Source organism: Nerophis lumbriciformis, linkage group LG10, assembly GCF_033978685.3.
Source record: "Nerophis lumbriciformis linkage group LG10, RoL_Nlum_v2.1, whole genome shotgun sequence".
In the NCBI taxonomy this organism is placed as follows: Eukaryota; Metazoa; Chordata; class Actinopteri; order Syngnathiformes; family Syngnathidae; genus Nerophis; species Nerophis lumbriciformis.
The window spans coordinates 28166093-28182986 of NC_084557.2; the positions used below are offsets into that span (position 1 = coordinate 28166093).

General features: G+C 38.4%; 1 protein-coding gene across 3 annotated transcripts in view; it reads right to left on the reverse strand.

Moving 5' to 3' along the window:
- The window catches only part of itpr2 (inositol 1,4,5-trisphosphate receptor, type 2), a 121515-nt gene that overhangs the window by 79334 nt on the left and 25287 nt on the right, over positions 1-16894 (reverse strand). For all 3 annotated transcript variants that reach the window (XM_061969928.1, XM_061969927.1, XM_061969926.1), the window contains exons 15-33: positions 14619-14777; positions 13547-13719; positions 12297-12416; positions 11949-12131; positions 11587-11838; positions 11346-11493; positions 8514-8661; positions 8170-8357; positions 7974-8100; positions 7825-7882; positions 6400-6565; positions 6147-6314; positions 5189-5275; positions 4982-5107; positions 4762-4884; positions 4350-4550; positions 3340-3591; positions 728-853; positions 515-643 (exon numbers count right to left, since the gene is read on the reverse strand). In XM_061969928.1, the coding sequence (XP_061825912.1) occupies positions 515-643; positions 728-853; positions 3340-3591; positions 4350-4550; positions 4762-4884; positions 4982-5107; positions 5189-5275; positions 6147-6314; positions 6400-6565; positions 7825-7882; positions 7974-8100; positions 8170-8357; positions 8514-8661; positions 11346-11493; positions 11587-11838; positions 11949-12131; positions 12297-12416; positions 13547-13719; positions 14619-14777 (2934 nt within the window). The remainder of the gene's footprint in view (positions 1-514; positions 644-727; positions 854-3339; positions 3592-4349; positions 4551-4761; positions 4885-4981; positions 5108-5188; positions 5276-6146; positions 6315-6399; positions 6566-7824; positions 7883-7973; positions 8101-8169; positions 8358-8513; positions 8662-11345; positions 11494-11586; positions 11839-11948; positions 12132-12296; positions 12417-13546; positions 13720-14618; positions 14778-16894) is intronic.

Sequence of the window (16894 nt, forward strand, 5' to 3'; positions counted from 1 at the left end):
GGGAAATTAGTCAGGACAGAGGGAAAGATGAATGCAGCAATGTACAGAGACATCCTAGATGAAAATCTGCACCAAAAGGTTCTTGAACTCAGACTTGGGTGACGGTTTAACTTTCAGCAGAACAACACCTCTAAGCACACAGCCAAGATATCAAAGGAAAGGCTTCAGGACAAATCTGTAAATGTCCCTGAGTAGCCCAGCTAGAGCCCAGACTTGATTCCAATTGAACAGCTCTGGAGAGATCTGAACATGGCTGCACAACGACGCTTCCCATACAACCTGGCGGAGCTTGAGAGGTGCTGCAAAGAGGAATGGGCCAATAGATGGGCCAATAAGAATGGGCCAAAGCCCAAAAATAGGTGTGCCAAGCTTGTAGCATTGTGTTAAAAAAAAGAATCGGGGCTGTAATTGCTGCCAAAAATAATAAACTACTAAACAAATGTTGTAAATACTTACGTTATCTTATTTTAATAAATGCTGTGCTCAATGAGTTTATGTCTAGAAAAAAATATACCTGAAGGTTGGAGTGGTTGACAGAAAATGGTGAACTAAAAAAGCCTGTGATGAGGGCCAACACGGTCTCGGTCACATACTTCTCAAGAGCCAGATTAGCATGGTTGCGGTCTGTGGTAGTGTTACACACCTATGTACATACACAAAGAATATTCCTTAGGAGGTAGTTGCTCTCATGCTGTATGAGGTTTGGGACTTTAAATCTGAGGCTTACCCTGGCTATATCAACCAAGATGTTGTCAAACAGTTTCCAGATGTGATTGGAGGTATAGATTTCTTTCATTTCTACCTCTGTGTCTACATAGCAGTGATTGACAAAGTTCACATATGCAGTTTTCACCTGTTGGGAAAAGAATGAGAAATGTAAGGCTAAATACATGTACTGAAAAATAAATGTCACTCATATACAGTAATTGCATTTTTGCACAATCTATCCCACTGGACATCTCTCTAATTGTTTATGATATTATACCGTATATGTACAAAAGGATTCATTATCTGGCTAAATTTGGAGGAAAAAGTGGATTTCTATGCATAGGTACCTTTAGGATAGAAATAACTGAGGAAAACTGCAAATCACTGTAAGTAGTTGTGTTAGAGATAGTATGAAAATTATTTGCTATTTGGATTTTTTGTTTCAACATTTACATTATTTGCACCATTCTAAAAAGGGATGATCTTCAGCAGTGGTTCTCCACTGGTTTGGCTGTGGGACCCATCAACACCCTTTAAATGACAAGCAGAAAACCAAATTGGTCATCACGAAACACAGAAAAATATTTCAAGAATGTATTTCTCAGTAATTTTGATGATTATAGCTTACAGCTAATAAAAAATGGCAAAAATGTAATATTGCAAACAACTGGTTCACACCCTTATGCTGCTAAACACCTCCTGAGCCTTTAATTGGTCTCTTTGTTTTAATTGAACAACTGAAATCAAATCACCATATTCTAATTTACAGAGATGAGCGAGTAAGAGTGTCTCGCAAACGTTTGACTTGCAACTGAGTCGTTTAAAAGACTTGAATCGTTCGCGAAGGTCACATCTCTACCAAGCAGAGAACCACGACCCAATTGCTGAGAATGACTATCTAGAGCAGTGGTCCCCAACCCCGGCCCGGTACCGGTCCATGGATTGATTGGTACTGGGCCGCACAAGAAATAATTAGCTATTTCCGTTTTATTTATTATCTGAGCCCGAACGATGTTTTGTTTTGAAAACGATTTTTTATTTTGAAAAATGACCGGATTCTCTCGGTTATATCTTGGTCACTTGAGCGCCAAAATTTAACCCAGCTAGCAAAATGAGTAAAAAACAGACGTCTTTGGAAAGTTTCTTTGTGAAGGGGAAAAGGCACATCGAAGAGAGAGAAGAACAGCCTATGACTTCTAACAAAAAGAAAGCTTTTAATAGACAATACCAGGAGCCATACTTGAAATATGGATTTATCGCAACAGGTGATTCCCACGCACCAAGCCCGCTCTGCATAATATGCGACGACCGGCTCTCAAACATTAGCGGGGATTTTGTGTGAGATTGAGCCTGCGCCTTCATTCACCAAGCTGGTGCACGATCACCTGTCTGTGCTTTTAAAAGAGTTTGAGCGCTACTTCCCAACTTCAAAGGACCCACGAACTGCCAAGCAATGGATCTGCGACCCATTTGTTGACAAAGCAGGTGAATCCAGCATGTATGTGCAAGAAGATCAACTGCTGGAGATCGCAAATGACAGCAGGCTTAAACGTGTGTTTGAGACAACAATGTTCTGGATTAAAGTCATGGCAGAAAACCCCGAGATCACCAGTACAGCACTCTAAACCCTGTTGCCATTTCCGAAATCCTATCTGTGTGAAGCGGGATTTTCTACAGTGACAGCCGCCAAAACAAAACAACACAGCAGACTAGACATAAGTGACACACTTTGTCTCTCATTACCCCCAGTTAGGACCGTCTCGTTGCAGAGAAACAGGCTCAGGGCTCCCATTGATTTAGCGTTACGGTGAGTTAAACTTCTCATGCACTTTATATTCGTTTTTAATGTTGTATCTGCATCTTATTTTGAAGGCATGTAAACGTTACCATAGCAACCAAAATCAGAGAGCATTACAGTGGTCGCCAACAGAGGGAGGTGAGGGAGAGGAGAGGAGGAGAGCTTAAGAGTCTCGGGCACACAAACATGCAGGAGGCTTATCTGACGGTTCATACGGGCAACTTTATTTTAGCTGTTGAAAAATAATATCCATAAAGAAAGTAGTGTGGAATTGCTGGTTGTTGTCATTTATATTTTTCCAAGTGATTTGTTATGTATGTAATGGGCTGAGTACACAGTGGATTCACAATTATTATTATTTCATAACAATCACCGCCCGGCCCCCCCCGTCGCCCATCATTCCTTCACCCGCCCCCTCGGTCCGTGGTAAAATTGTCAGGCGTTGACCAGTCCGCAGTTACAAAAAGGTTGGGGAACACTGATCTAGAGGACCCTTAAATATGAATTGGAACATTGGTTTTATTAAAAAAAGAGTATTAATACCTTTGGACAAATAACTTCGCAAAAAAGAAAATAGTAAGGGAAAATTACTAATTTGGCGAGGGTACAATAAATTGGGGATTAACTGTATTTACCAAATTAATTGTTGAAAAATGTGATCCTTTTTCAATGATAAAGTCAGATCAAGTGAAACTAATTGTTTGTTGTTTATGTTGACAAACCCAATCAATTTGCATAATCTAATTAAAACTGTGATATCTGTGTTCTGTGCGCACAAAAGAATTCTGCAGCATTCTATTGTACATGCTGGAATACAATGATGTATCCTTTACCTCTGGGACGCAACTGACTTCAGTGACAACTTTGACAATATCATCCAGCGGAAGCAGAGAGTTACATTTCAGCTCAGTGTAGACATTTTTGCCCTCAGTGCAGGCAGCAAGCAGCTCCACAAGCGTGTTGTGATAAGCCAGAGCGCCGTCTTCATCCGTGTGCTCACGCTCAGAACCCATCAGCTGAAGCAGGTCTGGAAAGGATGAGCGGTCATTGTAGAACACCAGGACATCTTCACCTCCATTCACAAGCTGTAAAAAAAACAATAATTAAAGATCGGGAATTGCCTGCACCTTTTCTTCCATCGATCTCGATTTGAAAGTTGTGGAGGTATTAACAATTCAAAAATTTGCAGTAACAAACTAAGTGAATCATTAAGATTCATACAGTAAAATTCTCCTTAACCATATGTTTAGCAATTTACATTTTTAGGCAGTGCTCCAACAGATGGTGTTTTTTTTACATATCTAAATATTTAATAGATACTACAACAACATTAGTGGTAACCGTCACAGGGAAAATATGTTACAGGAAAAGGTTAATATATGTTGGATAAATGTGTCGTACAATTTAAAAATAAATAAAACATGTTTTGGATAGGTACAACAAGTAGGAAAAAACTAAAAAAAATTAAGGGTTTAATGTATTTATACAAACTACATTTGATGAAATTATGAGTGGACTTATTACTGTGAGTATACATTGATTTAATTATAAATTATATTTATCCTGTATTTATATAGCAAATATTGTTACATCATGTCACTATTTGTTGTATTGTTTTGATTAATAATCAGATCATTATATGCGAGTGATGGGGCAGGACATACATTTTTGCTTCTTCCTGCTCCTTTTCGTACAACCATCAAGTTTCTTTTTTATTTTTATTTTTAAAATTGTATAGTTTTTTTTTTCAGAAGATATTAAATCAAATATGATATTTTGTTTGAATTGTGTAGCTGGAAACTTGTGTGTTCAAAATAAATTAATGAAATGAAAGACACCTCACCTCAGTCATGACTTTGTCCTGACATTTCTTCACATACTTCCCTTCGGCTTTCACAATTGTTTGCAGAAACTTCAAGTACAGAACGTGACGTCCGTGTGTTTCAATGCAGTGGATAAAGTGATGAACAACACGGTCGCTGATCTCATTGCACAGCTGGTAGTAATTCATAAATATGTGACGCATCGTTTCAGCTTCTAGCAACTGTTGAGAAAAAAGAGGCATGATTCAGTCATTTGTCTGGGCAGGTCAAACTAAGACAGGCCATTTAAAAAAGTACATCTTACAGCATGTTAATATTTGGCCTCTAAAAGGACGATTTAAGACTAATTGCAGTTAAATGTGACGGATGAAAAATGTTTGCTCTGCAACGGTGGGCCTTTCTAAAAGTGACTTGTGTCAATCAAGATCATACCCCGGGAGTGAGGAAGAGATTGAGGTGTTTATGTAGCAGAAATTGGTTCTGGTGATTCCCTCGGCAGAAGTTCTGCAGAAATGTGTGTGCCAGGGTCATGATCTCATTCATCTTCTCATCACTCTGGGAGAGAACAATTAAAAAAGAGAAGTGATGGCAGAGAAGGTCAGGTAGTTTCAACTGAGATAAGTCACTCGGCTGCAAAAGCGTTATTGCTCACTTTCTCAAAGGGGATCTGCAGCAGGTCCAACACGACGGTATGAGCACCCATATTTTTCAAAAGCCTCTGCTGCTGTGTACGAATCTTTTTAACATGGTGACACAACTTAATGAGCCGGAGCAGGATCTATATGTTAGAAACAAAGAACACTTTTAAGATCTTGACATCCGATGAGGATAATGTGGAAAAAGACAAGCATTAACTTGCCTCTTTGACGATGATGTAGTTATTTTCTTTGTTGCTGTCGATCTGCGTTTTATTGTCGCCATCATGCACTGTGCTCAGTCCCGCCTCCTGGCAAGACAAAGAAAATCAACACTCAACAGCGTTAAATTTGCACAAACACGTTTGTCGAACTTATTTGGTGAAAAGTTCCTCAAGTGCCAAGCAATACTCCTCCACTTATCATAAACAATGTAAAGGGGTACTATGCTGATTTTAATTTACAATTAAAACACTTCCTTGGGGTCTAGATAATATGTATTGGATATGCTTTAGTGTAAATTTAGCGCCACAGTCACGTTTATAACACGTTTTTTGAGAGTAAGATGATCGTTTGGGGAGGCGTACCCAGATTGCAAATGAAACCACGCTCCACTCTCTCCAAAAGCATTATAATTTATCTTTTGAAAATGTACACTGTTATATATATATCTTGAAGTCGTCACCGCTATTTTCTTTCACCAGACAAGGGCAAAAATGAACTTCATACCCATTATATAGTTTCACCCGGTCACAACACCTGCACACTCGCCGATTGATTCAGAGAGTGCATTTAAAAAAAGTTGCTTTTAGCATCATTTATTTCACTGCATGCCGTGCATTAGTGTTATGTGCATGCCATGATTAAATGAAAATAATACTTTATCCTCCTTTTTTTGTGTTTCCTTATAGCCTAAAGCAGAGGGGGCTGAGAGCTTGACTTATTGTCCAAATAAGTACATCCACCTCGCTATGACATCACAACGTAGCCAGAGTGTAAAACCTTGCCAACAGAAGCATCCAAAACTGTGTGCAAGCTCAAGCCAAAATACATAAGCCTAATGATTAGACGCTTTGGCATTGCTTAACACAAGTATCCAACATTGTGACAACATTCAATAGTCAGAAAAAAATTTATTCATCATAGGTCCACTTAAACTAAAATTAAATGACGGTAAAGCACCTCTATGTTTTGTTCTTTGCCTTCGTTAACACCAAGGTCTTCATTGATGTAGACTCCGTTTTTCTCCACCCACAGTTCTGATTTCTCCACAGTTAGACGCAGTTGGTCCAGGTCGGCCTTGATCTGCTTGTAGTTGTCTACATCCTGTTCTGACACCAACAGCTGGACCTGGAAAAAGAGGTAGAAATAAAACAGCATTTTTACATTGAAAAACTCATTCTCAATAACACGACAAATGACCTATGTTGTGTACCTGTTTGAAGGCCTGTAGCACCTCAGCTCTCTGACTGAAGTGTTTGAAGATGAGCTGCAGTGAGCCAGACACCAGAGGTGGATAGTCTTGCATCATGAGATGGATCAGAACCCTCAGGAACGTTCGACCGCGCTCATCATCAAGTTCCACTGCAATTAGCTCAGAGCTGAGATAAGAAGCAGCTATAGTTTAGTTTATGGACAGCAATGAGGGAGAATATGCATTTTTTAATTTGTTTTTAACTTCCTGATACCCTACAATGCATTAACATCCTCTGTAAGGAACTAGTGTTTTACAACTTTATTTTAAATGCAAAACACTCTACAAGAGTTAATTAAACCTGTTGATACAAAGATGACATCCTGGGTTTGTCTAATCAATCTAGTTTTAGAACAGTAACAATGAAAAGATGCATTTCAAACAAAATTGTTAGTTTATGGGGGAAAAAAACTCTGTATTTGGAGGAAAAAAAAAATCATGATGATGAAATGATGAAAAAGAAAAAACTTTGTTGGAAGTTATGAAATAGAAATATGGTGTCAATAATCTTCTGAGTTGCATAGGTAATGTTGTATTTGTGTAAATAGAGGGCAGATATAAGTTTCATCTTCTTTCATGACTTATTGTAATATTGTCTCAATTCTTTGTATTTAATATTGAGTGAATTAAATAAAAGTAAAAATAGAAAAATAGAAGATTGGTCTTTCCAAAATGTCTGCCATAGTGACCAGCATGTTTACTGTGTACACACTAAATACATTATTAGCAGTAGATTTGTTTTCATAAGGTGAACATGTAGAGAGTGGTTAAGGTGGTTTTGGTAACACAATATTTTCTAAAACTAACAACTTTTTCCAATGTTTTCTGTAGTGGACATAATCTACTACTACTTTTTCATATTGAATGATGAAGCTGGGGAGGAGAAAAACGCACCATGCAAAAGAAAAACAACATATTGTACTATGGTTTATAATAATCATGAATGAATGCCAAAATCCCAAAGCCAAAAATGTTTGAGTTCCAGCAAAGATGTTCAATGTTTTTCTTCATGACCAATATAATATACATAAGTGTAGCTGAGATAGGCTCCAGCGCCCCCCACGACTCCAAAGGGAATAAGCGGTAGAAAATGGATGGATGGATGGAAGTGTAAAAATTAAATATATGCACAAATATTGGCAAGTCAACCTATACACTGCTTTACAATGTAAGCAATTTCTGTTTTCCTCTTAGCGAAATAGTACAAAATATTATTCAGTGGGCACTCGATGCAGTCATCCACAAAGGACATTGCATACAAAATAAACTATTTTGGCATATATTTTTTTCACCCAAGACAATAATTTAGCATAAACAAATCTCAGGAGGTTAATGAATGTTCGTGGGCATTTGGTAAAACATGTAATGCATGCACATCTGGCCTACCTCCCAGAAAACATGCTCTCTGCTTTACTTGCAATCTCATCAATGTCTGGCTCTTGTGCTGCAGGCAGAATCAGGAGAACAGTGATGAATTCAAAGTGTACAAGTGCATTCATCAGAAACTAATACTGTACATCTGAACTCAATCTCACATGGCATGATTAAGTGCATGTCAGTTTGTGATTCGGTCATTTCAGAGGAGCTTTTCCCTTCAAACTCTTTCTTGTAAATGGACAACAAATATGTGATCCTGTAATCCAGCCTGACACTCAGGATGAACTAAAAAGAAGAAAATACACAAATCAAACCAAAAAATCTGGATATGCTCATTCATATGAGAACACATACTTGCAGGATCTCTATGATCTTCAGCTTTGTGTCCATAACCGTGACATCTTCGCTATCCGGCAGCATGTGTCCTTTGCCATAGCGCAAGGAGGGAGGCGTGTCAGGCAGGCATTGAGGCACACCTCGACTCATTACCATCTGGGTCATCATTTCTCCAACTCCATGGATTGTGCGCAGGACATTGTTTCCTGGAGGATATAATCTTCACACTTGTGCATGTGTCAAGTAGCAGTTTACCGAGTTAACGCAACAATGAAACTACCTAAAGTCTCAAACATTTAAAAAAATAATTTGGTAAAAACATAAATAGATTCCAGTGATCAAAATAAAGTAGGAAGACTCACCAGCCTCTGGACTTTTGCTGAGCTTGTTCATAAAAGTGAGCGGGAGCTGAACAATGTCCAGGATAGCCAGTAGAGTGCGCGTAAGTCGCAGCAGCTCACTAAAGCTATAGAAACCAAAGTAGACCAGGTTACGAGCCAGATTCACCACCTAAAAAGAGAGAGAATGTTCAAATAAATGTATTCAACAATATGCAATAGGCAAGTAATGACCCAAAGCTGTAATTATATTAACTGTACTGGAATCTAAAGGCACACTAGATGTTGTGACGGCTGCATTTAAGGTGTCAAGTTTAGACGGTCAAATGTGCAAGTTATTTGAATGATTTTACTGACATGAATATACAATTACAGTATATACCTGTATAATAATAATAATAGTAATCTATTGTTCCACTAAATTTAACTTCACTAATTCAAAATGTGTGTTTAGCTGATTGACAGGAGAAAAATCACTGGATTATGTTGCCTTACAGCGGTGCTTCTCAATTTTTTTCTGTTACGCCGCCGCCTAGAAAGAAGAAAATGTTCTGCGCCTACCCCCCGTTCTTTGCCGTGACTATAAATAGTATAATTTGTCTATAAAATTGTTATAAGTACACCACTTCATAAAATAGTATCCGTATTACCTATAAAGAAAAAGAAATGTGTAAATCAACTTACAATAAAGAATACCTTTTTTAGTCTGTAAAAGAAAAGATGTAAAGTGCATCAATTTGGCTGAAATACCCATAAAATATATCTTTTAACTATAAACCTTTTTTGACCGCCTTGAACCATTTGATACTGAAAAATAAAAATTAAAAAAAAATCTATAAATAATACAATTCAAATTGATTAGCAACATTAATTCAGGAGCACAATATACAAAGCATGTTAACCTACAACACAAAAAATTAATAAAACAATTTGTGCTGATTTTATTTTTAATCAAAATTAAAAAGTTCGGATTAATGGCTACAATGAGTAAGTTTTGTAGTGCACAGCTTTTCAAAGCGAGGTTTGAAGCATGATACTTTATGACATTGATAAAGCATGTTCACCGGGGCCACACACGTCCACCCTGACATTGCACCCCGGAGGGGTCCTCCAAAACATTATGAAAATAACTGCTTTATAGTGGCAAGTGTGGGACTGTTTTTAGGCCTATGCTAATTTTGATCTACATTTAAACACTTCCTTGTGGATTGTATTTATTAATTATGCCATCTATCTTTTTCCGCTTATTTGAGGTCAGGTCGCGGGGGCAGCAGCCTAAGCAAGAAAGCCCAGACTTCCCTCTCCCCAGCTACTTCATCCAGCTCCTCCCGAGGGATCCCAAGGCGTTCCCAGACCAGCTGAGAGACATAGTCTCCCCAACATGTCCTGTGTCTTACCCGTGGCCTCGTACCCGTTGGACGTGCCTTAAACACCTCCCCACGGAGGCGTCGAGGGGGCATCCTGACCAGATGCTCGAACCACCTCATCTGGCTCCTCTCGATATGGAGGAGCAGCGGCTTTACTTTGAGGTCCTCCCGAATGACAGAGCTTCTCACCCTATCTCTAAGGGAGAGCCCCGCCACCCGACAGAGGAAACTCATTTTGGCCGCTTGTACTTGTGATCTGGTCCTTTCGGTCATAACCGAAAGCTCATGACCATAGGTGAGGATGGGAACGTAGATCAACCAGTAAATTGAGAGCTTTGCCTTGCGGCTCAGCTCCTTCTTCACCATGACGGATCAATGCAGGGTCCGCATCACTGCAGACGCCGCATGTCGATCTCACGATATTGAATATGCTTCGGTGTAAATTTTGTGTAAATTCTGCATCATGGTCACTTTTATAACCCATTTTTTGGGTCTGTCTGCAAGATGTTTGATTGTGGAGACATTCCCAGATTGTGATTGAAAACATGCCCCTCAGTCTCCAAAAGTATTATTTAACTTTTGAAAATGTACATTGTTTAAATATGTATCTGATGTTATTTTTTCCCAAGACACAGTTAATTATAAACTTCATAAAATATGCGTTAAAATAAAATATCCATCCATTTTCTACCGCTTATTCCCTTCGGGGTCGCTGGAGCCTATCTCAGCTACAATCGGGCGGAAGGCGGGGTACACCCTGGACAAGTCTCCACCTCATCGCAGAGCCAACACAGATAGACAGACAACATTCCCACTCACATTCACACACTAGGGCCAATTTTAGTGTCATCAATCAACCTATCCCCAGGTGCATGTCTTTGGAGGTGGGCGGAAGCCGGAGTACTCGGAGGGAACCCACGCAGTCACGGGGAGGACATGCAAACTCCACACAGAAAGATCCCGAGGCCGGGATTGAACTCACGACTACTCAGGACCTTCGTATTGTGAGGCAGACGCACTGACCCCTCTTCCACCGTGCTGAAAATATTTTTTTATCCTAATTCTATTTGTGTGTCTCCTCATGGTCCAAAATCAAAGGAGGCTAAGAGCTTGAGCTAATGTATAAATAGAAGCTTCAACCTCGCAATAACGTTGCTGACGTGAACAGAGGGATCAAAAACTGAATGCCAGAGCACATGAACTTTACAATTTGACGCTTTGAAATTGCTTAGCCTGATTATCCAAAATTGTAACAACCTTTGTAAGTCAGAAAAGACGAAATTCATCATAGGTCCCCTTTAAATGATTATATTTGGATGCCAAAAAGAGCTGAATTATAACTACAGTGCATGGACCGTCGGTTTACAATGGAAGTTTGTTAGTCCAAAAACTGGGTCCATACATCAAAAGTGAAATCAGAAAAAGGGGTGGATAAATATACTGCCCGCTGCATGAATAGTATTTCAAGTGAACATGAGGCCAATTCTACCTCTAGAGTGAGTTCATTCTTGTCTTTTTCCCCAAATGGAACCGGCTGGCTGACCACATCTTTGAGATAATCTTCAACAAACACCATTGTGGGAGAAAATTTTCTCTTCATCTCATTTCTCGAGGAATCTGATGACTCATATTCAAATCTGCAAAGAATCGCAATAATAATATTAATAGTCTGCCCGTGACAGTAAGTATACTCGCGTGATGACATGTGATCATAGGCCGACGATGCTTACTCATCGACGGTGATCTTGTAGGGGATCTCAGTCCAGAGGCGAGCGTAGCGCACAGGAACCACAGCTTCTTGTGGGTCACGGTCCACATGCATGTGTAGCATAAGGTGACAGAAGGAGGCTCTCAAGCTGTAGGGTAGGCAGTCATCAAACATGCAACGTAATATGAGATCCACAGGAAGCTGAGTTGAGATCTGATTGATGGCCAGATACTGACGGTCCAGGCACATTTTAGCAAACAGGTTCAGCTGATACCTGACAACAGGAAATTAATGAAGATGAAAAAAATCTGTGGTGTGGGTTTTTTTAAAACATTTTTGTCAAAGGGTACAAAAGTTTGAGCAAATTAACTTCGGTAATCGCACCTGTAGTAAATAATGATATCTACATCCATCTTATGGTTGCCCTTAGCATCCTGAGCCAGGTGGCGAATGGACTTGCCATGAGGCTCCTTGTGACTGTCGATCCAGTAAAGCCATACCTCCTCTTCCTCTCCGTCCTCCTGCATCAGAGATGACTCCAGGGGGGTGTCGATATTAGAGATTAGTCTGGTGTGACAAAGAGCAGTTATTAGAAAAATGCACTGAGTTGCTTCATTTGAGGCAAATGTCCATTATGAAAGAACACAGCATGGAGGGGAAAAGGTCTTTGTAGAGAGAAACATGTCACCAACAATAATGTTTTAAGCAAAAACACCACAGGGTGTGACTCACTTAGTCTGGATGAGGATATCCGCATTGGCGGGGTTGAGCACAAATTTGCAAATAAGCTCCTGTGTGACGGGGATGGCAGTCTTGTTGGACACACAGAGATCTGACAAATAATCCAGGAATCTGGAAGAACAGACCACACATGAAGTTTTGCAGTAAGGTTACCAATTGAGAGTAAAACAGAGGGCAAGAGATTTAACAAATATTTGATGAAAAATAAAAATACGCCTTTAGTCACATATAAAACTTTGGTTCAACCAGTAGCATTTATGGATAAACAGATCATTCTTATTTTTAGGAAAATTGTCTCAATATACGACAAAATCAAAAGTCACAAAACTGTTTTTGGACTACCTAAGACAGGGCTATTCATCTGACAGCCCAGGGGCCAAATCCAGCCCGGAAATGACACCAGACCGGCCCCCAAGATCTGTTCAAAACTTGCAAGAGACATTAACATTTTGGCAGCATATCAAAAAGGGCTGCAACGATTATTCGATTAATTCAATTAGAAATAAGCTTGGATTTATATTTTGTTGCTTCGATTAATCGTTTAAAGAGTGTAACCAACGCATTTAAAATTGAGAAAATATTGACTGTGTGGAGTGCCTGGAACATTAAATACTTGGACATAGTTTCTGCATGGTCGCTGCAATAGGGCGTACATAAGAGGGTTGGTGTGAGGTTGCCATGATCTGCGTGGCGTGGCGGACAGTGACAATTTGTGTATGAATTTGTATTTCCAATTTTAAAAGAGCAATTTAAATGTTGAATAGGTGCATTTATTTGGGGAAAAAAGTTTATGGCAAGCAGAAAACTTTGTTTATTTTAACTATTTTACCAAAAATACACATTGAGGCTAAAAGTGTGTTTTATCCGATTACTCGATTAAAAATAAAATAATTTATAGATTACCCAATTAGAGTAGAGAGAATAAAGAGTAAAAGCCAACTAGCTTTTAGGAGGTTAAAATGAAAAAATAGACAAAAATAATGTTCACAACAAACAATGCTGTTTCTCGACATAAGAATAATAGTGACTGAAAAAGTCTGGCCCCGCGGTCCTTAGCTTTCAGGAAATGCAGCCCCTACAACAGTTTAATTGAATAACCTTGCCATAAGAGATTCCACTGTATTACTAAAATTGTTGGGGATTAACTAGTAAATGGAAACATAGAATCATATTATCTACTTCTGATGCAATATTGTAAATTTCTCCTGTATTACATGTGAATAGAGTAAAGCATATATAACCTGGGCTCTCTGTTGCGTCTTAGAAGGCTGACAAATGTCTCAATCTCTTTGGCTGTGATGTGCTTTTCCAGAAGCTTGCGGTTGTTGTGCAGCAGAGCAGTGATGGTATCCTCAGCCAGAATATCATACCCAATTTGAGACTGCATGATTGAGAACTTCTTTGCTATGTACTCCTGTGTGGCAGAATACATATACAGTAGATGGATATGACATATATCCATAAATACAACACATGTACTAGGTTCCTTCTAATTTAAAACAGCTGGATAGTATCAAATACATTTAAACATTTATTTTCCTTTACATCCACATGTCACTAAACTTGAAAAATGATGTTATAGTTTTACATGTCAAACTGTATCCCTGTTACTTCTGAAAATGCATTACTAATATGACATGAAATAAGTGCAATACATCCCGAATGTATTCACAGTATTTTACTTGGTCTACATTGTTTGTGACAGGCTTTAACCATATTGGAATAAATTCTTTATTGCTCTCTATATTCTACAATAAAATATTACTATTAGGGAATTACTTTTTTTTTTTTTTATTTAATTTGTAGTTCAATTGAAAAAGTAAAACTCTTATATTGCTTATTTACGAACCAAAAAGTTAAATTTACATGATTATATTATGGTGATTATAGGGTACAGCTAATAGAACTCCCAAATTATGTATAAATTTAAATTTAAAAAGTTGTTAAAAAGTTGAATATTATAAACTACTGGATCGCACCGCACTCTAATCAGCCCAAAAACTAAAGAATTGGTCTTTTTCTCTGGATTAAAATTATAACTTTTGCACAATTTTCTAATTTATTAAAATATATGGGTAGCATTTTTAAATTGGTCTAGCACCTCAGTTTAAAAAGAAACAGGATTGTTGAAGTTAAATTAATTAACAGAATGATTAATTAGTTTGTGCTTTGGTCGTAAAAAAACCCTGATCGATCACTTTTCCAGGCAAACCTTTTTCTAGATAATCATGCATAACTCTTCCAGCAACTTGTTCTAAAAACACCTGCTCAACTTGTGCTTTTAAATTCAACAGGACCTCTATTAAGACATGCCTGGTTTTTGCGATAGTCCTGCTGGGAGTGTCGCAAAACTCTATAGCATAGTCTCAGCATGTACTTAAAGTTGGAATAGCGCTGGTCGCCCAAATCTTCCAACTTCAACATGGGTCCATCACCCAGGTCTGTGAATGGAGCTTTCAGGATGCCAAATATCTGTGGAAGAAACACTTTAATGAATACAGAAACTCTACTACATATTTACAGATTATAACTTTACAGCGCATCTGGAAAATATACACAGCTCTTCACTTTTTCCATATTTTGTTATGTTACAGCCTTATTCCAAAATGGAATGAATTAATTTTTCTCCTCACAATTCTATAGACAATACCTAATAATGACAAGTTTAAAAAAAAAATTGGCACACCTATCCTCAGGCAGTTTCGCTCATTCCTCTTTGCAGCAGCTCTCAAACTCCATCAGATTGGATGGGACGCATTGGTTTTCATCCAGGAATAAAACAACTTTCACATTGTCATTATAAAAAGTATCGTCTATAGATTTTTGAGAACAAAAATTAATTTATTCCATTTTGGAATAAGGCTGTAACATAAAAAACATGGAAAAAGTGAAGCGATGTGAATACTTTCCAGATGCACTGTATATACTACATTGTAACCTGTTTTTATCGACATACCTCAAACTGACTTACTAACGTTAAAATAAGCGGTTGTCAACATGAAAAACACAAAAACAAACCGTAGCTTGTGCTTGAACATTTACTTGGGGTTTTCACCAACAACCTATAAAAGTTTGTTGACATTGTTTTGCATAATATATATGTTTTTATTCTTGTGTTTTCTCACTCTTATCTCGCGATAGTATGTCTTGACTGCAACGACATAAAATCTTTTGTAAATGTGCATATCTTCCGGTGGCTACCAAACTAAAAAAAAATAATGGGTGAAATTTGTTAGTTTCTATATGCAAACCTGCCATTTTGGGCAAAGTCCAGGAAAACGTTGTATACCAACAGCTTAGTGACTTTCTCCTGTATAACAATGTGTTTGATACTTTCCAATCAGGCTTTCGGCCCCACAGCACTGAAACAGCTCTGATCAAGGTCACAAATGATATACGCCTGAACACAAACGCAGGGAAAGTATCAGTCTTGGTTCTGCTGGACCTGAGCGCTGCCTTTGATACAGTTGACCATACTGATTTATTACAAAAGTTTGAAAACTGGGTGGGAATATCCGGTTCTGCCCTTAACTGGTTCAAATCCTATTTCGATCACAGGACATACTTTGTTGGAATTGGTGAGTGTTTCTCTGACCAAATGACTAGGACCTGCTGGGTTCCTCAGGGCTCGATTCTCGGACTCCTATTGTCCAACTTGTACATGCTGGCACTAGGCCAGCTAATACACAGCTTCAATGTGTCCTACAAAAACTATGCAAATGACACACACAAGATCTACGTGTCACTGCCGGCAGGCGAACGTCAGCCTGTGTGGATTCACTTTGTCGCTACATCAAACAGATCAGTGGGTGGTAACAAAAAAAATAATATTAATTTTGACAAAACTGAAAACATTGTCTCTTGCCCACAGAAGCAAATAAATACTATCATTAGTCACCTTGAGACCCTCTCCCTGAAACCTAATAATCAGGTTAGAAATCTAGGTGTAATAATGGACTCAGACTTGAACTTGAACAGCCAGATTAAGTCAATAACATCAACAGCTTTTACCACCTACATAACATTGCAAAATCAAAGGAATAGTGTCCAAAGCAGACTTAGAAAGAATATCCCATGCCTTTGTCTCCAGCAGGTTAGACTATAGTCATGGCAGTAAAGCAGCTGCAGTACATCCAGAATGCTGCTGCTCAAGTATTGGCTAAGCAGGAAATTTTGACCGTATTAGTCCAGAGATATACTTGTGCCAAAGTACATCTCTGACATGTTAGAACCAAATGAACCATCGCCGGCTCTAAGTAACCTCAGGTAGTGGACTCCCGCTAGTACCCAGAATCAGGACCAAATATGGTGAAACTGTATTTCAGTTTTATGCTACTAAAATCTGGAAAGTCTTCATAGCCAATGTTAAATCCAGTCTGAAAAGACTGATTTAATTGTGCATATGACAACTGAAAGCATTTTATCTACACAATTTAATTATAATTTGAATTATGAATGTTTTCTAATGATTTTAGATTATCATAATTTTTCTGATTTTAGTTTTAGTTTTGCCTTCTTGCAATTTACTGTACAATACTTTGAATTGGCTTTTGTACAAATTGTGCTCTATAAATTAACTTGCCTTGCAA